At 41.3% G+C, this 25,914-nt stretch overlaps 2 protein-coding genes and 1 long non-coding RNA gene across 6 annotated transcripts in view; 1 reads left to right on the top strand and 2 right to left on the bottom strand.

The window, feature by feature from the left end:
• CEP68 (centrosomal protein 68) overlaps positions 1 to 20,499 on the top strand; it is a 34,951-nt gene extending 14,452 nt beyond the window's left edge. For 2 of the 4 annotated variants that reach the window (XR_015249165.1, XR_015249163.1), the window contains 5 exons: positions 1,401 to 1,523; positions 3,931 to 4,027; positions 7,584 to 7,756; positions 8,653 to 10,508; positions 10,541 to 11,823. Coding sequence is in view for 1 of the 4 variants with exons in the window: in XM_025932508.2 (XP_025788293.1) it covers positions 1,401 to 1,523; positions 3,931 to 4,027; positions 7,584 to 7,756; positions 8,653 to 8,676 (417 nt within the window). In the remaining 3 variants the exon portion in view is untranslated. Of the gene's footprint in view, positions 1 to 1,400; positions 1,524 to 3,930; positions 4,028 to 7,583; positions 7,757 to 8,652; positions 10,509 to 10,540; positions 11,824 to 13,530 lie in introns of those variants that run through there. The other 2 variants (XR_015249164.1, XM_025932508.2) reach the window with 2 other exon arrangements.
• Positions 3,717 to 7,588, bottom strand: LOC147582474 (uncharacterized). Its single transcript, XR_015249166.1, has 2 exons — positions 4,815 to 7,588; positions 3,717 to 4,592 (listed from the first exon to the last, which is right to left on the bottom strand). It is a non-coding gene; the product is annotated as an uncharacterized LOC147582474 (long non-coding RNA).
• RAB1A (RAB1A, member RAS oncogene family) overlaps positions 11,667 to 25,914 on the bottom strand; it is a 31,471-nt gene continuing 17,223 nt past the window's right edge. The window contains exons 2-6 of the mRNA XM_025932222.2: positions 24,062 to 24,134; positions 19,527 to 19,622; positions 15,636 to 15,731; positions 13,964 to 14,095; positions 11,667 to 13,483 (exon numbers count right to left, since the gene is read on the bottom strand). Of these exons, the coding sequence (XP_025788007.1) occupies positions 13,286 to 13,483; positions 13,964 to 14,095; positions 15,636 to 15,731; positions 19,527 to 19,622; positions 24,062 to 24,134 (595 nt within the window). The 3' untranslated portion in view covers positions 11,667 to 13,285. The remainder of the gene's footprint in view (positions 13,484 to 13,963; positions 14,096 to 15,635; positions 15,732 to 19,526; positions 19,623 to 24,061; positions 24,135 to 25,914) is intronic.

The raw sequence follows: 25,914 nt of genomic DNA, 5'->3' as shown, positions 1-25,914 counted from the left end.
GAGCTCTTGACCTTGAGGATTAAGAGGTATTCTGCACGAAAAAGGTCTGGGCTCGATTGTCTGAACTAAACAATGGTAAATGGCTTTCTTGACTGCAGGACTTCTCAGAGCTTCAGTTTGATAAAGTGGTGGCACTTCGGAGTTAGAGTCACTTCATGTACTGTTTCCTAAGACATTTTGATCACCAAACCTCTTGTGGACTCATGACTCTCTGACGATAGAATTAATACCCTGTGGAATGGGGTCGTCAGCATCAGACAGATCTGAATTTCAATCATAACACTGCCGTATTTGGAATTTCAGCTTAGTCTTTTGAGTTTGCTCATTTGTAAAATGTGGAGCCTTGCCTCTCAGGGATGTTGTATGGATTACAATGAAACCTTTTTTTTTTTTTTTTAATGTTTATTTTAGAGAGAGACACAGAGTGCGAGTGGTGGAGGGGCAGAGAGAGAGGGAGACAGAATCCCAAGCAGGCTCCAGGCTCTGAGCTGTCAGCACAGAGCCCCATGCAGGGCTCGAACTCACGAACTGCAAGATCATGACCTGAGCTGAAGTCGGATGCTTAACCGACTGAGCCATCCAGGCGCCCCTACGTGAAATAATTCTTGTTGAGGGCTTTGTATAGTCCCTGACACTAGGACGTTCAGGTACGTGGCTCTCTGCACATGGAGAGTCCCACATACGGCCTTGTGTCCTGGGTGAGTGCATGGACACTGCACACACACAGCAGCACAGGGGGCTGGAAAACCTTGAACCCATGAGCCAATGCAGTAGATGTTTCCATTTGTCCCGTGAAGCAGGTAGGACAAATGTTAGCATGTGCCTCTTTTGTGATAAAAGACTGAAATACTGCGAGGCAAAGTGCTTGGCTCATAGCCTCCCTAAGGTGAGTGGCCAGCAGGAGTCTAGGAGCCAAGTGCCCTGGGCATTGTGGGAACAGAACAGGGACGAGCAGTTGTAATTCACTTGGTTTCCTGCCATAGGTTCAAGTTAGTCGCGATTATAGTCATTATCTTCTGTTTTCCTCAGGGACAGTTAACAAAGTTAGCACTGGTGCTCACTCGAGAATTGGTTTCCATGGTTGGCATGCTTTTGGGCCATTCCCTGTCCACGGCCCCTCCCCTTAGCTGCTCTCTTCTCACGTGCAGAGCAGGCTTTTCTCAGCCTGTCATTTTTGCTGTCACGAAGGCTGAGGGGAGACAGCCAAGGTGGGGCTCTTCATATTGTGCTGGTGGAGGTCTGGAGTCAGGGTGGGAACAGGTTGGGGGGAGGGAGGGGAGTGACCCCTCAAGTGAGGGAACGCTCCAGCAAAGTGCAGTCTTTCTCCTAGCATCCCCTGGATTGAAAATGTAAACAGCAGTTTGGTCAGTAACACCATGTGTTCTTTTATTTGCCTACAGACATTCTGCTGTCAGCTGGAAGAGCTGATCCGCTGGCTGTATAACATAGCAGATGTCACCGACCACCTGATTCCATCCAAGTCCAATCTTACAGGTCTCAAGTCTTCTCTGCAGCTTTACCGGGTAATATGTGGTCCTGGCTTCTTAGCCACCAGAGTGGTGGCTAAGTACTTGATTACAAAGTAAAAGCTCAAATAACTGATACTCGGTATGTTATGGCGCAATTGACTGTTCTACCTGAAATCTAATCAGAGGTCCTTTCCAAATTCTTTTTGTTGAAAAACTGCAAAATGTAGGAGTTCTCTCCCAGGCCAAGAAGAGTTTGGAGAAAACCTATTCATCCTCTAATATCCTTAGGGATGATTTGTAATGTAATTTTCCAAATGTCTCAGGGATTAAGTATAGATCTGCACTAGTCACGGAGTCACCAGTCACATGTGGCTCTTCAGATGAAGTAGAATTAAAGATTCCCATTTCTGTTACACTAGATACAATCACAAGTGTCTGGGCATCACATTTGTCTAGTGACTACCATATTGAGCAATGCAGATAGAACATTTCCATCATCACAGAAAGTTCTTTTGGAAAGCACTGACTGGAATTTGCTTCTGTGTGTTTTGTTTTGGGGTTTTTTGGTTTTGGGGTTTTTTTGCCTCTTTTTCATTAGGGTTCCGTTATTTTTAACGTCTCTGTATGTTCTGGTTCATTTGACTTTAGATCAGGTGTATCTGGAATGATAGTTTGTGCCTGTTCTAGAATAATTATCAACAGGTCCCCCTTCATTCTCAGAAGTGTTCTGAATTGGAGGATAAATTATACAGTTATGCAAAGTATAACATTAACCTTGACTGAACTACCCAGAGGCCCGTAGCACTGTCTGGTTGGCCAAGCATTTTTAACCTCTTCTGAAGGAGCAGAGGTAGTTAGGAATTGTGGTCTGAGCCTGATGCTAGTCTAGAAAGGGTTTTCTGAGACAGTTTTTTGAATTTCTGTAACCTAATCAAGTGCCTTCAGAGGAAGATGTTATTGACCCTTGCCTCAGCCAGAGTAGCACCAACCCAGCCCCCCGGCACATCCTGGCGGGAGGGAGGATAGGCCTTTGGTGTTCCGGCTCCAAGCCGAGTAAAATTTAGGGAGGGGCCTCGACTGGGTGGCCAGCTGTCCTGCCTTAGTGGGAGTGCTACTTCCTGCTGTGTGGAGAGAGGTGGCCCTGAGTTCCTTGCCCAGAGTGTGCCGGAGGGAGGAGGAGAAGGCGGCTGAGTGTGACAGCGCCCTCTGCGCGCAGCTCCGGAGTGTGCTTGTGTAGCTGAGCAGGGCTCACCCCTTGGGGGTCCAGGGGCAGTACCGCTGTGGGGAGAGGAAACTGCCTGGAAGTTGCCCTCAGAATTATCTGGGTGGTCTCTCCAGAGTGCCTCGGCCCCATCCCCGTCAGAGCAAGTGCCAAGTAGAACAAGTCCATTCCCTCCATTGTATCCCTCACTGTCCTTCTCTGCCTCACCTTCCAGGCTGGCCAGAACAGCTGTCTTGTTTTGTGGGTAGAACTGAGATTTGAGCTGGGAATTAACCCTCACAAGTCAGTGAAGACTGTCCCTCTTGTGTCACCACACAGCTGTGTCATAAAGCACGACAGCTCTGTCAGCCCCTTCCCCACACAGAATGGTGCATGACTTATGAATATGTATGAGCTGCCTTGACCCCCGCCCCTCCCGCTTAGATAGCTCATACAAGCAAGTGTGTGTGTGTCCACATGTTGTTACTGTGACTCTGTCTCACTGTCTTAACACAGTAGGTTTATGGCAGCATATAAACTAGAGAATACTAAAGAATAAAATAATCAGCATAGGTATTAGGGCAAAAGAAAACTAAAGAATATGGTTAAATCCAAGAGTAAAATGATAACTTGAGAATGTGAACCACCAAGTTCTGTACCCTGTACTAAAGGTTGTCATGGATTTGACTTTACACGTCTTAGCGTTAAAGGAACATCAAAACAGTCGGCTATAATAAGGCTTGGTACCCACGAGGAGAAAAAAAGTCAGCTACTTGGGAGACTCACAGCTTCCCTGATGCCTTGCCCAAGGTCTGCACAGAGTAGGACGTTCCGGGAAGAAGTGGGTCGAGGCACCTCTTACGTGGCTCTCACTTCCCAGGTCCGTTAGAGTAGAAGACATTGTGTTTTGAGAATCCCATAGCGAGTTGTGACTTTAAAGAAAACCCAGTGAGGTATAACAAAAAGAACCCCTGCCCCCCAATCTGTTCATGAACCAGGCTCTGCCAGGGAAAAGAAAACTCTTTTATCAGACTGTAAACAAAAGAAAAGATTGACTCTGTATTTATTTTGGGTTCAAAGAATCAAAGAAGGGAGAGTTAAACTAATGTACTGTTTACTTGGGGAATTCTGAAGATCGAGTGGGTTTGTCTTCCAGGTTAGAGGGGAATAGAACTACCTTTGCAGAGGATCATTTTGAGTAAGTTTTACAGAACAATAGTAACGAAGCTTTTTTTTCTTTATTTTCTCATATGCTTTAAGCAATTTAAGAAAGATATAGATGAACACCAGTCCCTGACTGAGAGTGTCTTACAGAAAGGGGAGATTCTTCTTCAGTGCCTGTTGGATAACACCCCAGGTGAGATGCTTGAAGATTTGAATTGAGCCCGCGCTCCATCCCTCGGCAGCAGGTCCAGGGAGCCACACTGTCACTGGTAAAGACCCCCCTCCCCCCAACTGCCATAGATTCTGTGGCTGCGGCCCTCCCACTGTCGTTGCCCCACGGCCACAGGGGGAACCAGTCACGGTCAGAAAGGTAAGTTGAGTAGAAGGCCTGGAGCCTGCAAGAGTGACACACTTTTACCTTTTCCTGGTAGTGACCTGCGCAGGAGTGCTGGTTTTAATCCAGCGGTCTTTGGTTCTCTGGTAGGATATACACAGTAGGGAGCCCTCAGGGGTTCCGCTCCTATCCCAGCACAGGCTGGACCCCTCTCTGGTTATCTGCTTTGTGTTCTGCCTTGAAGGAGACTTGTTTCAGCATCTGAGAGCAGTCAGTCTGTTCTAAGGGAGCAGACTAAGGGAAGAAGTGAACTGATGAGAGAGAGGGACAGGTGGATAGTGGTATACCAAGTAAGCTCAAGTTCATTCTGTAGGATGGACTCCCCACTTAGGAAAATGTGAGGTCACAGACCTTAAGAGTATGCCTAAGGGGCGCCTGGGTGGCGCAGTCAGTTAAGCCTCCGACTTCAGCCAGGTCACGATCTCGCGGTCCGGGAGTTCGAGCCCCGCGTCGGGCTCTGGGCTGATGGCTCAGAGCCTGGAGCCTGTTTCCGATTCTGTGTCTCCCTCTCTCTCTGCCCCTCCCCCGTTCATGCTCTGTCTCTCTCTGTCCCAAAAATAAAAATAAAAAAAAAAAAAGAGTATGCCTAAGCCTGCAGGGTGCAAGGATTTACAGTCGGCCTTGCTCTTGCTGAGGGCAGATGGGATGGGGAGGATGAGGTGGGGAATGCTAGCTTTAAAGCAGAGAACTGATGGATCGCCAAAGCAGCCCCTCATTTCCTAGAAGACTAAACAACCAAGAGCTAAAAGAGCCCATGTAGATTATGCCTCAGTTTTGGAGTGAGGTGTGGTTTATCCCGGGAACAGACCACATTGTCAAAGCTGGGCGGGGCCCTCGGGCTCGAGAGGGAGTGAGGTGGCACTGTCCTGACCAGCAGCGGTGGGTTCATGTTAGGCAGGTGGTATAGGGTGGTTTCTCGACCTGGGCATTATCAACATCTTGGGCCACATGATAACTTTCTTTGTGAGGAGGGTTGTCCTGTGTGTTGCGGGATGTTTCGCAACATCCCTGGCCTTCGGCCATTATAGAACAGTACCACCTCCTCTCCAGTTGTGACAACCCATAATACCTCCAGACATTTCTTCCCCTGGGGAGAAAAATGACCAGGGTTGAAAGCTGTGAACAGGCAGAAGGGTTTCAATGGGACAGGGAACTACTGAAGGATTTCTAGCGGGGATTATCCGGTGTGAATTATGTGAGCCCTTGGCAATCCCCTGCCCTCAGGAGGCCTTTGTTTTGGCTCTTGCACTAGGGTTTTTTGGGTTTTACTGGGGCAGAATTCAGTATGCCAGCCTCCTCTGCTGCATGTAGTTACATCAGCATCGTGCTGAACACTGTGTGCCAGACACTGTGAAGTAGTTAATGTACCAATTTTTTTTTCCCATTTAATCCCAGCCTCGTGAGATAGGTACTCTTCTTACTCTCACCTCGGAGTTGTGAGTTTGCCTGAGACCACACAAGGAGTGGCAGCCTGGCTCAAACCCCTTTCTGCCGACTCCCCCGCTGCTGTGTCTGGAAGTGCAGGGGTCTGAGCAGGAAGGGAAAGCCCTCCATACCAGAAAACTCTCCCAGAGGCCGCATGGAACAGTGGGCCTCTTAAGAAACTACAGGTTCTTTGACCTTCATTTAAAAACCAATCCAGTAATAGTTCTCGGTGCTTAATCTGTAATAACATTTCATTTTGCCCTTGTCTCAAAAGGAGTCTAAAGGTATTTTACTGCCAAAGTAAGGCATTTGGGGTTTCTGTGATTTTCAGATACATGCGCAGGCTCTTTAAGATGGACACACTGCCCCTCCCGTCCTTGGCTTGGACTAATGAGGAACTTTGGTGTCGTGTGAACATCACAAGTTCCCCTAGACGTGCACAGGGTTTCTCCAGCTATGTGTGGGACTGCTTAGCTCTCTGTGGGACGCACCTCCAGAGTCCGTAGAGCCTGGGCACAAGCACTCCTACCCAGTTTCATGGCCTGCTTCCTTCTGCAATCAGCAGTGCAACTGTAGGGACAAGAACCAAACTAACTCCCCCTCCGAAATGTCCGTCTCAGCCTCCTGCCGAGGCCTCCCTGTGGGCAGCTGGCTTTTCGCTGCGCTTAGGCTCAGTGCTTGGGTGCCCGTGTCGCCAGTCCTTTCTGGAGCCCACACTCCTTAGCGGTGACGACTCAGGCTCCTGTGTGTATGTGTTCAATTAAAACAGGAAAGTCTTACTGGGAAAGATTACTTCATTCTTACTCCCAGCTTTCCTTTTACTTGGCCCCAACCAAATACTCTAACATCCTAAGATAAATGTTTAGAAAAAAAAAATAAAGGTCCCTGAATTCTGACACACACACAGGAGGACTGAGCAAAGGTCTGGAGGGGAAAATCCAGCCCAGTCGCTCTTACAGACGAGCTGTACCGTGCACCCTGGCCGCACTCCTCCGCCGGGCCTCGCCAGGACGGCACTCCGCCCAGATGACACGGCACTCATGTGGCTTCCCCGGGGGCCTGATCTCGGCACAGTGAGCCCATGTCCCTTCTCCTGCCACCCGTCTGCCAGCATCCCCTGCAGATACGCAGCTTCCCCTTTCCCTTCCGCTGCTGGCAGATGTTGCAGCTGTAGCAGGAAACCAGAGAGAGTGTTAACACAGCTGATAAAGGCTCAGGAAGCTAAAGCAGCCTTTGTGTTTCACATAGGAAATAAGGTTTCTCAGAGAAAAACAAGCCTGCTGTGTGTGATGCACTCTGAACCTAGCCTATCCCTTCCGCAAATGAACACTTGGCCTGTGGGAGGAAATCTTGGCCTTACTAACCTCTTGTCTTACTTAGCCTGCTTTCAGGTAATTTTCTTTTGAAGTCTGTTCGCTTTGGGCCCACAAAAGGTTCACGAGCATTCCCAAATACTTTCCCAGACTAGCTGCATACGTGCCAGGTAACAGTTCCCCAGCCAGTAGAAGCTGTTAGGAACCTGGCAGCGGGGCCCAGCGTCCTAATCTTGGCATATTGTTTCGTCTCATTTAAGCCTCCTGCCCCGTAGGGTCTGGGTGTGCCCTGTGTCTTAACTCTAAAGGTCAGAGGATGATAACCAGTCACCAGAGCACCCTGTTTCTGTGCCTTTTGGTGAATTACGTAAATCCAGTGAAGCCAGTGAGATTCTTTGCTCCGCTTTAATCATAAGTTAACACCACAGATTCTCCAGCGCAACAAACAGCAGTCCCCAGAGAGTCACCGTTAAAAAGAGTGGACATCCTGAAACTATTGCCACGTTCCTGTTTTGTGTAAAACACTGCACCCTTATATATGATTCTTCCAAAACACGCTTACATGTTGGGTGTTGGGGTTTTTTTTGGGCCTAAATGCTTTGAACCTCATTTGTTAGTGTTAAAGGATGTCCTCGGGAGGATCTCGAAGCAGCCCAGTGAGCTGGAGAGCCATGCAGATCGCCTGTATGATGCCATCTTAGCTTCCCTGGACATGCTGGCTGGCTGCACCCTCATCCCCGACAACACGCCAGTGGCACACAGGAGCACCGACGTGAAGGGGATTAGTCTGGTGAGTAGGCAACCCGAGAGAAGAAAACGTGTCCACTGGACCCCAGTGCCAGGTGAGGGTACAGAGCTCCTGCTCTAAAGGTTGACTGTCTCTTGGAAGACTGTTGAACCAAGAGTGACTGAAACAATGAGATGCTAGAAGACCCAGATGCTGAAAAAGGGAGATGCTGCCATTGCCAGGAAGAAGGTTGGGGGTCTTCCTGTGGGAAGCTGGCTCACTGAGGTGCTTTCCACTAACTCCGTTTCATCCCCACTGCCCACTAAGGACTAGGGTGCCCCATGCTCGCACTTCCGTGGCAGTCCCTTCACCTCCAACCCCTCAAAGACAACAGTGGCAGAACTCCTCTGTGCCTACTTTTTTATATGTCTGCGTCTCCAGTAGAGGGCCATTCTCAGGCTGCCTGTTCTGGAGGCTCTTCTGGCCCATCTTCAAGCAACTTACTGATAAATCCTCACCCCTCCCTTCCCAACAATGATCTCTGCAAACTCCCTTCTAAAAAGGGCTAGGGGATAGGTGGGGTAACGTGCCTTGGAGACTTAACAGTACAACTTTCTTTTCATCTTTGGGAAAGTCCAACAGGGAATGATAGGGAAAAGGAGCTGAGAGCAGAGGGGGTTCGTGCCCAGTGTGGGGCCGCCACTGCCCAACCTGCTTTCCCTGAAACTTCCTCTCCTGCAACCAAAATGTGGTGCGTCATTCACAGACCTCCTAGGTAAGACTTCACTGTGAAAGTAAAGGATAAAATCCAGGTGTGTCCAGGGCAGGGAGGCCCTGTACTTGCATCAAGGAAATCTGAGCAACAGTCATTGTAGTTCTAAAATGAACACAGTGCCTGCGGGTGTCCTTTCTTCCTCTGCTGCATTCTGCCTGTAAAAATGTTTCTCTTTCTCTTTCAGGCATCTTCTAAGGCAGAGATGTAATCTGTCGGCTAAAACCTGGCTGGTGGGAAGCTTTCAGGAAGCCCTTGTGAGAGCCATTTATAACACTGAAATCACAGGGGGAACTTAACTCTAATGTAACTAGTTTTAAAATGCCTTTCTCTTCCCTGAAGTAAGGGCTATTGAGTTCCTATCTTTATTTAAAATGAATCCTTCCAAACTAAGGTTTTCCTTTTGGTGCTTCTCAACAAAAGCATGTGGCTTTGCAGTTTTTGATAAAATAATGCTAATAAGGCTTACAGGCCTATCATCCCCTTCAATCCAGCTAAAAACAGCAGAGCTCCTAAAATAGTCTACCTGCTATAAAGGTCATTTAAAGAAGGTTCGTTTGAGAGAGAAGGTACCAAATACATGGAATTCTCAGGCATACCAGAAGACCCAGGAGACTGAAAAAACTGAATGGTTGGCCAGGAACTTGAGTCTTTTCATAAGCTTAGGTTTATAAATCCCCCTTGAAGATTTTAGAAGAGACTTTAAGTCTCCAAATCAATAGTTCTCAAATTATTTTGGGTTGTTAGGACACCTTTTAAGTTATCTTAGGGGCTTAGTAATGCTCCGTCTGCCTGCCTAAGATCTTAAAGGAAAACGTGTCAGACATAGGGAACTGCTACTGAGCTTTGCAAGACTATGGACCTGATTATCCACACCTAAAGGGCACCTCTAGGAGGACGCGTCTATCCACGCATTCCTACTCTGTCTTGGAAGAGCAGTCCAAGATCAGGGAAGAAGAGGGCGTGCGGTCACTAGGGAAGGAAAAAAGGGAAATGTTTGGTTGCATGATACATAACTTGATAGGGAAAAAAAGAAATCTATGGATCAACCATTTAAAGCATCAATTGTAAAGCTTTTTAAAGCAAAACGATCAGCTATTGCTGGTAACCAATTCTGCAAAAAATCAAAACAAAACAAAAAACAACCTTTAAAACATTTCTCTTGTGCCATGAATGAACACGGAAGAAAGCATGTCGTCCCCCGCCCACGTATCTGTAGCATTATGGTGTGCTAGGACTTATGGAAAGGATTTTTTGCACTTCAACATCTTTTTTCAAACTCCTTCCAGATTCTCATTTGAGGAGGGTTCTTTAAGAAAGGAAGAGCTTATGTTTATAAAAAATGCACAGATCATTTTAAATCTAAAGGTGACATTAGAACAATTATTCTCACGAGATTTCTGATACTCCTCAGAAGAGAACATTTAATACAAAATTACCTTCTTTAAAAGAAATTCAGGCCTTTAATCTTGGTTCCATAGTGAGATTTAAGAAGATAAAATCCCTCCAGAGCAAATAATTCTATATGTAAAATTTCCTTAGGAACGACAGATACGTCTAATGGCCTTTGTTCTTTTAATTTTTTTTAATGTTTATTTATTTTTGAGAGAAGGACCGAGTATATGTGCACGAGCGGGGGAGGTGCAGAGAGAGAATCCCAAGCAAGCTCCGCACTGTCAGAGCCGGACGTGGGCCTTGATCTCATGAACTGAGCCAAACCAGGTGCCCCTAATGGCCTCTGTTCTTGAATTGATCTATTTTCTCTTCTCTTTGTGGCTATAAATTGGTACGTGCCTTTCTACTGAGTGTTACGGGGTAGCCCTGAGGCGTTAAACCCACTTATTTGCTAGTATATGAGAGACAGTTTCTATTAGGTTCACCAAAAAACCTAAGATGACAACCCTACAGAAACAGACTGGCCAATGATACAGCAACTGAATGCCGAGTATGCCATTCTGTTCCCATCCAGCCTAATAATTACCAGCTTCACCTGATAGGAATTTTCAGAGTATTTTATTTTGGAATAACCCATTTCCCAGGAAAGTATTACTTTACTTAGAAATAGGATCTAAGAGACTTTTGTTTATCTCCTTTGAAATAAGGTGTGACTGAAGACACTCGGGACCTAGCTATGAATGCCACTGAAGAGTATCAACAGAACCGTTAATTATATCTTTAGCAGTGCTTATAAGCAGTTTAAGACCACCTTGAAGACTCAGGTTGAAATCGTTTCGTCCCAGGAAGGTGCTGCCAGCAGCATTTCCATGGGCAAACGTGGCGGGGTCAGACTCGCAGAGAGCCCGGCTGGCCACTGCACCGACTGCAGTTGGTACACATGAGCCTGAAGGACAGCATTAGCTTGCACTGACACAGCCATAGTTACCTGTCGTAAACTTTCCTAGTAGTCCCTTTAAATCAGTAGAATTGAAGTCCACGGGGAAGTGGTAGTACTAAGAGCTGGACTGGCGGTTTCGAGCCCTGGGTTCGTGTTGCAGCTCCGTGGCTAGGCTCATCTGCAGATAGGAGACAGTATCAATACAGGGCTGTTTTTCAGCTTAACTGGGGACATAAAGTAGGGTTGACCTAAAAGATGCTGCAGTGGCAGCATGCATGCTAAAGGCAATTTCAGTCGCAAGTCAAAGAACGGGACATTTTGCTCAGGCCAGAATAGCTATCGTTCTGCAAGGACTTCCCAGAGATTGTAACCCATCAGGCTTAGAACACTTCCCTTATTCCCATAGCTGATTCATGGAAGCCACTGACATTAAAATATGACAAGTGGGAATTCCCCTTATTAAATGAACAAATTATTACTTGAAGCGTTTGTACTCGGAGACATCTTGCGGGAAGCCCAGTCTTGACTGCTGTGGGGGAAAGAACACTAGATTTTCAGACCTAAATAAGTATGTAAATATGCTTACATCTTAAAATAAGTTCATGTAATGTTTCTTGCTAGCTCACCAGTAAGCTGACAGTTGGAACAGCTTGCTGTATAAACTGAAGTGCACAGCATCACACTAACGTTTGTATTATTCATCTGTTTTAGGAAATAGCTTCTGAATTCTTTCCCCCTCTATACGGTATCAGTAAGGCAAAAAACAAACTTCCGAAAAAAACACAACTTCACCCACATAACTGTTGGTAACTTGAGGGATTTTTCAGTTGCCTTATGCGAGGATGAATAGATCCAACAAGCACATCTATAATACAAAGTAAACTATGATTTTATTGTGAAATTCTCAGATGGAAAATTAAATTGAATATTCTGTCCATTTCATTTTACAATAATCTTACCACTTATTTTTGTACCATGTATTTCAATTGCCTGTTCAGTGAAAATAAAGAAACCTATCATTTTTGGCTTGTTTTTAGTTAAAATTTTATCACTGGATTAAAGATCCCACCGTAAAATGTGTTGCCAACAGCCACATCCCAAGCGCCTAAGAATGTTTTGGCTGCTATTTCAACCCCAAGGAAACCATCTCTGACTTTACCACCTCAAAATGCCATCGTTAGCAAAAGATTTTTGTTTCCCACAATAAAAACAAACCTTAGGCTCTTTAACAAAATTTTTCACATGTGCAAAATTCCACTGAAATAAATACATTGTTTTCATTTATCATTCCCACCCTGCATTTGTGTTCTTGGTTAATTTTTAGGGATATGATTCCTAAAATTAGGGCAATCAATAGTAAATTTCCTGCTTTCTACTTTAATGCTTTAACTCTCCTCCAACCTAAATTATACAGTTGTGGAGGATAAGATAGTTGACATCTGACTCAGAGCACTGAAGAAACAGTATCAGCACACAACATTAGTCTGATCACTTGCCAGTTAGGAAAAATGTGCTGCTTTTCACCTCTACCGCAGAAGAATTAACAAAAATGTTGATCGATGAAGCCGTTTCAAATGGTTTTTGAGAAGGATCAGAGATAAGAGACTAGATAGCATACATTCTAAACTTGTTTTCCATATAATTTAGTCTCCCTGAACCACTAAGCCTGGTTAAATCCCTATACAGCACAGAAGCCTCCCTAGGTCATTTACTGGATATATTATCTGAAAAGCATATTGGATGCTGCTCTAAGATAGGTCTACAGTGCCCTGGTTGCACACACAAATGGCTGTTTTGAGTATAATGCAAGGCTCTATTTCCCTTTAACCATAAGAATTAAAACAATACTTATCACCATACAGTTTGATATTACTTCCAATAAGTACAATATTTATTAAACATATCTTCAGTTGTTTTGTTACATAGTGTGCAACAAATTACAATATTCTGCAGCCACAAATTATATGCAGAGTATGAAGAAACTATTAATCAGATAGTGTAATCTTTCCGTTTATAACTCTACAAGGAAAAACTAGCAAATCAGATCTTACATATAACATCTCACTAAACTTTATGCATGGAAAGTGACAGACACTGGTTGTGCTGTTTGATACAAAATGGCTGAACTTCATCTTCAGAAGACTAAACCTGACATCTAAACATGCCAATATAAACATCAAAACAAAATATATTCTAACCAACCACGGGAAACAGTCTGGTATCAGGAAAGCAACAAGGATTACACACATTATTTTATAAACCAGCACACAAAGGTTTAAAACAGTTCTGAAAATGAAGTTAGCTGTCTTGAGTCAAGGGAATAAAAAAAAAGTCAGTATTGACCATTTACAATCTCTGACCTTTGTGGAGACGGTAAGAATCTGTTGTAGTGCAGCTACATACAGTACAATTCAGGCAATTTTGTTTTTTTCACTTGGGTTCAGATTGCAAATTCATTGCTGTGAGAGAAGGGCGGAGGCAAATTTTAGCAGCAACCTCCACCTGACTGCTTGACCGGAGTGCTCTGAATTTTAACATTGGACTTCTCTGCACCACCAGCTGTCGCTCCAGGACCCATTCGCTTTTTAATCTCAGCTGCCATCGTCATGAAAGACTGTTCTACATTCGTTGCATTCTTAGCACTGGTTTCCAAAAATGGAATTCCAAGGGAATCTGCAAATTCCTAAGAGAATAGTAAGGTTTAATTAACACAAAGTTTCTTCCACTTAGTGCATTTCTGTCATCTGAAACGGGGAGTGAAGGAAGGACTAAGTTTGCTGAATCGAAAAGACACTACGCGAACTGCCATTATCAGCATATGCTACTGCACGTATTATTTTTTTAAAGTTTTTATTTACTTTGAGAGAAGGCAAGTGTGGCAGGGGCAGACCGAGAGGAGGACAAAGAGAATCCCAAGCAGGTTCTGCGCTATCAGTGCAGAGCCTGACACGGGGCTCAATTTCACAAAACATGAGATCACGACCTGAGCAGAAATCAAGAGTTGGGTGCTTAACCGACTGAGCCACCAGATAGATGCCTCTCCAGTGCATGTATTTTAAAAGCGGTAAATGGTTGTGGCTGTTGTGGGACTCCATACCCATACATAAATAATTCAAACTGAACACCTTCAAATGCAGTTTGAAAAACCAAACTTGAAACATACCTTTGCTGTTGTGTAGTCTACTACTTTCTTTGTGGTCAGATCGCATTTGTTCCCTACCAACAACTTGTTGACGTTTTCACTGGCATAACGGTCTATTTCCTGCAGCCACTGTTTAACATTATTGAAGGACTCCTAAGAAGACAGACATTTTTAAGAATGATCATACAGTCTGGACACAACTGCTCTAAATAAGCACGTAAAAACAGAAGTGTCTTTCCCGGCCTGAGAAGTAGACAAGTCTAGCTACAAAACAGTAACTAAAGTGCTGGGAAGAAAGTGAAGTGATATATTACAATGACTATACATATATGCATAAGACATTAGAATGTGAAAGCTTAAAGGAGGGAAATACAGTTCATCATTAAACTACAGTCAGATCTGTTTTGGAATAAACAACTTAAAAGCACCTACAAAATCTTGTGTTTTGACATTTGATCAAATTTTAGTTTATGAACAAGAGAGCCTACCTAAAGTGTTAATACTAGAGATGTCAAAAGGTATTATTAAATAAATGAGTCCAAGGTAAAGATGCTTGTTTCCTTTCCCACAAACCTATTTAGGGGAAGGAGATTTTCTTATTTAAGTATTTCATGGTAATGACTAGAGACATTTTTAATTAGCACTTCTTTGTTTTCCTGTTGATACTACTCCCCCAATATTTCTAATGGCATGGACTCTATAAAGTCTATGATTCTAGTTATCTCCTAATTAGCTATGATTTCATAGTTGAGATGAGACTTAACATTTGACGTAAGAAAAACAAATCCTAATTTTCAAAGTTTATTTTTCATACTTTGATAGGAAAAAAAGACCCTGAAATTTTCTTTTTGATCAAAAGAACAATGATGGCCCTCAGACCACATTATTCACACCTTCTCTACACCCTCCTTCCTACCTTCTTGTAACAGCTAATTTTTAGATCCTCATGGTCCTCTTAAAAGAATCGTCCTCTAGCTCATCCTATTTCTGAACCACATCCTGCAGACGCAGAGATCTCTAATCTTGCTTTTGGCAACTCTGAGACGTCTAAATTACTAGCAAATTGCTGCTAAGTAATTAGTAATTAGTAATTGCTAAAACCAAGAACACAGTATACACCAAACAATCCACAGCTCCCTATGAACTCTTGTCAGAATGATCAGTTATTAGTCCATAATAAATATAAGCAGAGTCCCTTGCAAGCAAATGTAAAACCAATTACTAAGTTTTCTATTTGCTAAAGGAAAATACAAAATTTCGGTTGGTCAATTTATTAGTATAACAGAGGGGAGAAAAGTAACAATATACCTGTTGTTCTTTTTTAAAGTACTGCTTTAAAATACGTATTTTTTAATGTTTATTTTATTTTTGAGAGAGGGAAAGAGAGGAGGGGAAGGGGCGACAGAAGATCCAAAGCAGGCTGCACACTGACAGCTGAGAGCGAGCCTGTGGGGCTCGAGCTCATGAACTGTGAGATTATGATCTGAGCTAAAGTCGGACACTCAACCAACCAAGCTACCCAGGTGCCTCTAAAATAAATGTTTTTTATGTGACTCATTTATTTGGGAGTGGACAAAGTATTCTGCCCTATAAATAATACTGATGCCAAATACACGAAGTAAAAGAATCTGGTATTTATCCAATAGTAACCTCCTACTTTGTCACTGTAACACGACTTCCTCCTGGAACTTACCTGATCTGTCACATCATACACAACTATGATGCCATGGGCTCCTCTGTAATAACTGGAGGTGATTGTTCGGAATCTTTCTTGGCCTGCTGTGTCCCACTATTATAAAACAATCAAGAAATCCAAACAGTTCCATTAAATAAGAGGTGGGGGAAAGGGCAGGAAGGAGAACAGTTTTGTTTACGCAGCTTTGGAGATTATCAAGATTTGACATGGGAACGTTAACCCTCAATGCTCACACTACTAGATTGCATGGTAATTGCCAAATACCTGAAGGTTCAGGATGAAAAGGTTGTGCCAATACTTCAGCTTGTGGTAATGCTCCAGATGAGTTCTTTGAGTCACAGACTGTATGTCATTCTCTTGATATTCCTTCCTACAGCCTTAGCACTGTGCAAGGCATTTAGTATGAAGGCGGACAGGTTGACCTGATTAAGAAAGCTAGTAGCCTAACACCCCTTGAACAGTATACTCTCACAAATAAGACAAAATCACTTGTTAGGACATTTTACCTTCATGGAAAAGCACTGAAAGGACCTAATTCAGATAACTACTAGTCACAATAGCACTTTAACCATCTCAGGAAGATACTATCTCAGTCCTGGGAAAAACAATGTAAAGAAGATGATTCTAAATACTTTTAGAAAACTCATTTTAAGAGCCATTTGCCACACTTCAACCATATAGACTCAAACAATGAAAACAAATGCTTATGTTGTTACATTAAGATTCTGGGTTTAAAAGACTAATTGTTAAAAATATCAAGAGGCAAACTCAATGGTTAGATTTTAAAAGCCTTGGTTTTAAGAAAAACAGTAAGTTGGTGTGAATTGCTCCTAGTCAATGACATCTTCTTAAAATATGTGTGTAATCAGAATAGCTACCTACCCCACTAAAAGCACCTGGTAAAAATAACACCTTGACTGATGGGGAAATAGCAAAATGGGAATTGTTGCCATTGAAAACAAAAACCCAAAAACAGACTTGATGCCTAAAGCAAGTGGAGATTAACATGCAACAGCCTTTAAATTAAGGGAGGGAATTGTAAAGTTTTGGATTATATAGCTCATGAATTATACACTAATCTCCATTAGTGTCTTAAATGGCAAAACTAAAGGTTCAGGAGCACTCAGTGAAATCACTTGCTTTTTTAAAGAGCCAGCCCAAATAGGGCTGTTGAAAACAAGTTACAATTTTGGGGAAATGTGAATACAGCTCGGATATTAAGAGAATATTATGGCAGTAGTGTCAATTTTGTTAGATGTGAAAGTGGTGAAAATAGTAAAACAGAGATGCATACTCAAGTATTTTTGGAGTAAAATATGTCGTCTGTAATTTACTTTAGCATGCTCCAGTAATAAAAAGAAAAAAAAAAAAAAAGATGTTAAAACTGTTAATCTAAGGCAAACCAAAAAAAGTCACCACAGCTTCATTACCTTTTTTGTCCAAAGTACTAAGCTGGAGCGTGCAGAAGACTATTTAGATATGCTGTGCAAGTAAGGAGCCTCAAAGTCTTTCAAGATATCCACGGAGAAACAAGAACTTTGGAGTCACACCAACCTGACTTCCAATCTAGGTTCCTGGTTATTTAACACTAGGGAGAGTCACTTAACAGTTTCCTCATCTACAGATCACCTTATAGAACTGCTAAAAGGTTTAAATGAACTGATGTTTATAAACTGCCTAGCCTGACTATAGAAGCTGCTCAACAAAATCTTAGCTCCCTTTTCCACCAGCCCTTCCACTAACATAGCAAAGTTAGACAAGAAAAGGAAGCAACTGTTTCTGAATAAATGCTAACAAATAACTGTGACTGTCGAAGCAATGACGTCCAAAGAGTAAAATTTCTGCTCTCCTTGCCACTCTGAAAACTCCTGAGTTTTCATCCTAACAGTACCTACCGTCCTCTCTAATTGATCACCCTTAGTATATAATTCTCATAACCCCTCATAATCACAGGGTAACCGATTTTTCCATATTTGTCTCTCCCACTGAAATGGAATCTCCTCCTATGGAACTCTGTTTCCTTCATCTCTATAACCTCGTCTCTATTTTTGAATGGATTAATTATGAGGAAAGGGCATGAGTCCTGAAGTGCAGGAGAGGGGGAAAAAAATTCAGAGTCCAAATCAAAAGAAAACTTAGCCCATGTAGCCCACACTGGCTAGACTCTTATCTCATATTTGATTTTAGGAATCATACCTTAATAAAAGGCACTTCTATCATGCAAGAGTGATCCAAATTGTGAAAGGTTCTGGAAGCATGCTTCCAGAAAGGAATGACTGACTTCAGAGGTAGAAGGTTGTGATAAGACCAATCTAAAGAGCGCAGGTTGCCAACAGAAAACAAATTAATCATGTTTAGGCAGCTCCAAAAGGCAGAGGAGTAAGAGAAATTAAAGGAAACTGGCTTTAGCTCAACATAAAGAAACAATCAGAAGTTATTTATAAACAGAACTAGCTGCTTCCCAGAAGTGTTCAAAAAAAAAGGACACCAGATAGCAAAAGGAAATTCCTACTGAAGATGAAAGGAAGACTGAATGACCTGTAAGATGCCTTCTAGCCCAGTAAAGTCATAATAAATGAATGTTTCACAAATAGACATTCAAAGCTTACCGAGACCAGTGATCACACATGACATAATCATTTCACACCAGTAATTAGATTAGAGGCTTGAGTACTTCTTTTTTGAAACAGTCTTTGTGCTACGAAGTATAAAGTTGGCACTCCACATACAATGGGAAAAATCAATACAGAAGGTAATCTGTTCACTGGTGGAAAGTATTTAAAGCTATTGCTATCAAAGGCAGATAAGAAAAGGGAGCGACTAAAAAAACAAGGAATCAAACATCCATTTATTTGGGTATGTCACATCACCAGTAACATTTACATAATGCCCAGAAGTTTACAAAGGCCTTTCGCACACGTTATTGTATCCACATACACAGAGCTACTGGGTCTGGTTCTCACCAACTACCTTACGAGTTAGTAAATCAAGTATCATCATGGTCATAGAAGAGGGAAGTCCCAGGAAAAAGGTTGAAGTGAGTTAAATACACGACTGACTAGTGAATACCGGAACGAAGACAATAAATCCAAGTTTTCTTTCTGACTCCAAATCCAGAAAAGCAGCAGTCACTGGTTTTCTACACCAACACCAAAAGATACTCAGAAATTAATGTTTTTAAAGACCACTGATGTGTACACTGGCAGTACCCAGACCCATACAAAGCCGATATAACTGAACTACCACAACTGCCTACTTTTAATTCGGGGTTGGGGATGGAAGGATGGATGAGCGGACTAGGATGCCACAAGGGCACCAAATACTGAAAAAAGGGAGCAATGAGTCACTCGGTTCTGCCAGTAACTGTGGGCAAGTCATTAAATCTCTTGGCGTTAATTTTCTGAGCTATGAAACATGTTAGAAAAGCTAAGTTCCTTTCCAATAAAATTGTTTCTACAGAGTCGGTACATATAAACTAATAAATACAAAAGAACTAAATAAAACTCCTCATCTAAGCCACATATGAAGACCCTCTCCTACGTTTCTTTTAATGTTCCACAGTATTCAGCACGGTAAGGCATCAGAAAATACTCAAACTACTTTCACTATTAGGACAAGGTAAACTTCAACTTAGACCCCCCTTCCTCCCGCCCCCTGATAAAAACACAAGAAAAAGAACTAGGACCAAGTCTGACTTAAAACGTATTTCTCTGCTTTATGAACAGAAAATTCAATTAGGAAGGTAATCTTAGAGAAAACGTTTTTAACCTAAACAATTCTGATACTCCCACTCTACCACAGGTACATGAGATTCTGAAGATCATAACAAATACATTCTAAATTTACCAAAATAATTTCCAAAACAATTCTAGTCTAAAAATGACTTACTATTTGAAGCTTGATTGTTTTCCCATCTAACTCTATAGTTCTTATTTTGAAATCCACACCAATTGTGCTGATGTAGCTTTCTGTATATGTATCATCCTAAAGGGAAAAAAAGTTAATAAAATTAATGTTCAATAAAGTAAATAAGAAAATACAATTTCAACTTCTATCTATAAAGTTGATAAAGTTTATAAAGCATAACATGTTGAGAACAGCTACTCCATCCCAATACTCAGTTTGCGTTCTGATTACAACGCACTATTTAATAGTTTCTTCTTAGGATTTTCTTAACAGCTGTTCTTTAATTTTATCAAACATCTGTTTGCAAATTCTTTACATACATCATATAGAAAAAGGTTTCATATTTTTAATGATTACAAGTGATGTTTCTAATTGTTAATCAGCAGAACACTCATTCCCCTCCGTGACCCTCCATCCAATACATTCGCCACAAAGGAAGGAGGTCCTTCTCTTCTTCCATTTTTGTAGAAGTCAATTTTATTTCCTAGTTATGACTTTTAAAAGCTTGTGCAACCATCACCACTATTTAATTGTGGAACATTTTTATCACCCCAAGAGGAAACCCTGTCCCAGTAGCAGTCACTCTTCATTTCCTCCTCTCCCCCAGACCCCAGAAACCACTACTAATCCACTTTATGTCCCTGTGGCTTTGTGTATTCTGGACATTCATGTGAGTGGAATCATGTATATGTGGCTTTTTATGTCTAGCTTCCTTCACTCAGGATAAAGTTTTCAAGGTTCATTCATGTTACAGCATGTACCAGTACTTTATTCCTTTCTATGGCTGAGTATAGTTCATTGTATGGATATAAGCCATTTTGTCATCCATCGATCAGTTGATGGACATGTGGGTTGTTTCCACATTTTGGCTATTACGAATAATGTTGCTTTATGAACACCTATGCACAAGTTTTTGCATGAACAATGTTTAACTCAATAAACTTTTAAAATTATACCTATTTTTCTCAAGTATCTGCCATGACATTTTATTTAGAATGGAAACAAAACTTTTTTTTTTTCTCTTTAACTGAAAATGTTTGTGAAAAGATATGTGAAAGGAGAGATCAAGCTATCACCACCTAAACTCACTGAATAATCTTAGCAAGCACAAGGTAACTCCTATGAAGTATTCTGCCAACAAAGATGGGCCTAAATCTATTAAGAGCAGCCCTGTCAAACAGAACTTTCTTTGATGATGGATAGGTTCTACAAACTGCTAGTCAATACAGTTACCACTAAACTAATGGAGAACAAGGAACTGAATTGTAAATTTTATGCATATTTAATTAATTTAAATTCAAGTGACTACATGGGGCTCATAGCTACCATAAAAACAGCATGGTTCTGGGGCTTCCAATTACTGTAACAAGAAGGATAAAGGAACAAGTTTTAAGACACCACAAAAAAGCAAAGTGACAAATCTAAAATGTTGGAAAATCTATGTGACAACTACCCAGGTTCTGCAAAAAGTAAAAGACATAAATAAAAAAGGAGGTTGGAACAACTTAGATGAAGCAGCAAACAACCAAATGGAATGTATAGAACATGCTTGAATCCTGATTCAAACCAACTGTGACACCACATTTCTGAGACAATCTGGGATATTTATTCATTTTTGTAAGCTCACAATGGCACTGTTACTTTATAAAATGTCCAGTTTTTCTTTAAGATTTTATTTTTAAGTAATTTCCACACCCAGTGTGGGGCTCCAACTCACAACCCCGAGATCAAGAGTTGCATGCTCCACCAAGCTGAGCCAGCCAGGTGCCCCGCAAAATGTCCAGTTTTTAGCCATGCACGGTTTGTGAGATCAAGCCCTACATCAGGCTCACACTGACAATATGGAGCCTCCTTGGGATTCTCTCTTCCCTCTCTCTGTCCCTCCCCAGCTCGTGCACTCTCTCTCAAAATGAACAAACGTTTTAAAAATCTTATTTGTTTTTAATTGATTGTCTAATAAATATCAGATACTACAGAAAGTGGACAGAGAACAAAATGAGCGCAATGAACATTCACTTAGCACTCCTACATGATAGATGCTTTGTTGGAAATACTTACGAATGCTTTGTTAGAATTCTTATAAATCCCTACATGTGCCTTATTTGCATGCCTCTGAGCCACTGCACATGTTCTTCCTTCTGTCCAAATTTTCAACATCTCTCTCTGCATACCTCCTAATCCCCAGTCCCCGGGTTACAATTTTTATTCATTCTTCAATTCTGAGCTCAGGCAATACTGACTGTCCAAACATTCCTCAACTTCCTTGGCCAATTCTTAAGAGTTTCTTCCCTCTGTGCTCCCATAGCTTATTATACATTTTTTTTTTTAAGTTTATTTGGAGAGTGAGCGAGTGTGCAAGAGCAGGGGAGGGCCAGAGAGAGAATCCCAAGCAGGCTCCTCACTGTCAGTGCAGAGTCCAATGCAGAGCTCAAACTCACAAACTGCAGAGACCATGACCTGAGCCGAAATCAACAATCAGATACTTAACCAACTGAGCCGCCCAGGTGTCCCTGTACATTTCTTTATTATACGTTTTGCAGCTCATCTCTATTCTAGGGGCCCAGGAATCAGTATTCTCTTAAATGCTTAAATGCTACCATGTAGGTGGGTAGTACTGAAACCTGTGGCTTAGATCAACAGGCATCCCAGAGAAGTTTTTCTTTGAAACAGACACCTCAGGCTATAACAATTTTCATCAAGAGATGCCAGATTCTTCCCACATACCCAGGATTACTGATTTACTATTATGGATGATTCCTGATTTTAATATTTGCCAATTTAATAAAAAGTACTACCTAATTTTAAAGTCTTTAACTACAAATAAAATTGAACTTTTGTCAATTTTTATTTCTTCTTTTGTGAACTGCTCACTCATGTTATTTGCCCATATTCCCATTATGACAAATACCCTTTTCATACTAATATGTACATTTGCTTTATATATTGAGAATGTCCCCTCCTCATGTATATTTTTTTACTAGTATCACTGGTTTTTTAACACTTTTAAGTGCTTGACATTAATTTTAATGCAATCAAATTAATAATCTTTTCTTTCCTGATTTGTTTCCATATTAGGAAATATTTTCACACAAGATAAAGAGCCACCTATGTTCTATTCTAGTAGTTCCTTAGAATAAAACAGAGGTGGCTCTTTAGCTTGGTTCCTTGGTTTCATTAACTGTTTTATATGTATATACACATATACATATATACATACATATATATAACATATATTTTAAGTGGTATTAATACTGTCAATCAGAAAAGTCAAGTATGACATGCTGTCAAGTTCACAGTGAATTTCAAGTTTTCTAAATTTCTAATTTTCCCCTGAAAGCTTAAATTTCATTACATACAGCAAATGCTATCAGTTATTTTCCTTGAAATGACAGTCTCAGTACATTGGAGAAAATGTCTGCCCAATACCACCAAATTCTACATAACTACAGTTTGTCAGCTGTTCTTTCAAGTAAGAAACAAGTGAAAAGAAAAAGAAAAAAGGAGCTAGTTCAGCTCACAACTCAAACAACTATACAAGTGTTTTTATTTTCCTCAAGACAACCAGCATACTTCAGTCTGCAGTTCAAGTGCTTTATATGTTCTCCTCATTTTTTCACACAGAATATTTAAAAAAGAATACTCAAGGACCAAGACTTTTAAAAATTAATCATTTTCACTGTTTTCATCAAAGACACTCTTAAGTGAAAATCACCCCCTGACCCCCCTGCCGCCATCCCATGAGTAAATACAAATAAATACTTTGACTAGAGTACAGTTTGGCACTTAGCACTGCCTTGATGTGGTGCTAAGGCACCAGAGGTTTTACCCACCACTGCATTTGCATCATCAGAGCAAATGTCAACACGGTGAAAAAGGCAAATGTCTTTTGTCTTAATACTAAGTAAATACTTAGTTAGTAAATACTAATGGCTTAGTATTATTAGGATAAAAGTTTTAATCTCATGGACCCTCTGAGAAAGTCTTGATGATCCCCAGGGGTCTTTGGACCATACTCTGAGAACCAATGACCTAGACAGTGAGAAGGAAAACATGCTAAATTTGAAGGCAGTTGATAAAGACTATGGAAGACTGTGGATTCTATTCAGTAGGTTCAAAGTTACATATCTGTTTGTGAAGTGCAGCATACAGACTATGCCATTGTCAAAAAAAAGAAAAAAGAAAAAAAAAAAAAGTGTACCAGGCCCTGCTCTTTCTTTTTTTATCCTACTAAAATTTTACTTGAAGATTCATTTTTCATCAAGTCACTTAAACACAAGCCAACTATTTGAACTCTACCAAGAGCGTTAGACATTCTAACTTTATAATCACACTTTGCTGAATTTCTTTTAAAATCAAGAGCTTAAGAGTCCAACATATCACTGGGAATGTATACTTGGAGACTTTCAAATATATAAATTCAGGAAGAACTACTTTATTCTGAATAAAATTGTTTAATCCTTTGACTACCTAGAAAACACAGCATATACTTCTTTAAAGGCATTTCAATTTCAACTTACTGCAAACCTAAGGAGGAGGCAAGACTTTCCAACCCCAGAGTCGCCAATCAGAAGTAACTTGAATAAATAATCACTGCAAAAAAAAAAAAAGAAAATCACATTAATAAAATGCATACCGCACTGTAGGCTCTACAACCAAAATATAAGCCAAGAATAATAGCTCACTTGAGGACTCCTGAAAAGCCCGTGAATGGCTTCAGAAGCCAAAACTGCAACCAAAAGCAAAAGCCCTTTTCATGAATCACTGAATAGGACACAATTCTATAAAAGTAAGACAGGCAATGCCACCCGTGATCTCTATCAGTGAACTTCTACTTCCAAGGAAAGAATGAAAGGAAATATAATTTCCTTTATTTATGAAACATAAATCTCTCCTTCAAATTTCAAGATCAGATTATTTCATAGCAATCCTCCAACGAAGGGGCTTTTATGTTCCTTTCCTAACATCCACCTGGAATTCTACCCTTAAAAAAAAAAAAAAAAAAAAAGAATCATTAACTTCTGAAACCTGTATTAAAAATATTTTAGACTAGAGACACCTGGGTGGCTCAACTGGTTAGGCATCTGACTCCTGGTTTTGGCTCAGGCCATGATCTCATGGTTTGTGAGTTCGAGCCCCACTTCAGGCTCTGCACTATCAGTGCTTGGGAGTCTCCCTCTCCGTCTCTCTGCCCCTCCCCTGTTCTCTCTCAAAATAAATAAATAAACTTTAAAAAAAATAAAAATATTTTAGACAAGATTGGTAAAATCAAACGCTGCTTATGTCAACACACTTTACCAACATTCTAAGTTTGATATTTAAAGCATTCTTCAGAAAATGCTGAAAGCTAGGTTCTATTTATGTACATGAAACTGCCAGGACTAACTAAAAAACCAGCCCCAGGGATTCCTTCACGGAGCAGGATTCCTTCCTGGACCAGATGGCCTCCATACTGCCCAGTCCCTCATACCTCCTTTCTAACTCGGACTACTTCTGTGTTAAGAATTTCAAAAAAAAAAAAATCCAGAATTTGTAGATTTTTTTTAAAGAAAATCTATTCATAATTTTCAGTTTTGTCCTTTGTGATTTTAAAAGATGATACTTGCAAAGGGAAACAAAAGCAAAAATGAACTATTGGGACCTCATCAAAATAAAACCTTCTGCACAGCGAAGGAAACAATCAGCAAAACTAAAAGGCAACCGACAGAATGGGAAGATATTTGCAAACGACGTATCAGATAAAGGGTCAGTATCCAAAATCTATAAAGAACTTCTCAAACTCAACACCCAAAAAGCAAATAATCCAGTGAAGAAATGGGCAAGAGACATGAATAGACACTTCTCCAAAGAAGACATCCAGATGGCCAACTGACACATGAAAAACTGCTCAACATCACTCATCATCAGGGAAATACAAATCAAAAACACAATGAGTTACCACCTCACACCTGTCAGAATGGCTAACATTAACAACTCAGGCAACAACAGATGTTGGTGAGGATGTGGAGAAAGAGGATCTCTTTTGCACTGCTGGTGGCAATGCAAACTGGTGCGGCCACTCTGGAAAACAGTATGGAGGGTCCTCAAAAAATTAAAAATAGAACTACCCTATGACCCAGCAATTGCACTACTAGGTATTTATCCAAAAGATACAGAAGTGCTGTTTCGAAGGGGCACACACACCCCAATGTTTATAGCAGCACTATCAACAATAGCCAAAGTATGGAAAGATCCCAAATGTCCATCGATGGATGAATGGATAAAGAAGAGGTGGTGTATGTATGGTGGTAGGTATATATATACATACACAATGGAGTATTACTCGGCAATCAATAAGAATGAAATCTTGCCATTTGCAACTACGTGGATGGAA

This window comes from Puma concolor, chromosome A3, assembly GCF_028749965.1.
Source record: "Puma concolor isolate L17-30 chromosome A3, mPumCon1.1.hap2, whole genome shotgun sequence".
NCBI lineage: Eukaryota > Metazoa > Chordata > Mammalia > Carnivora > Felidae > Puma > Puma concolor.
The sequence above is the reverse complement of the archived record's forward strand: the minus strand, read 5'-3'. Positions and strand labels throughout refer to the sequence as shown.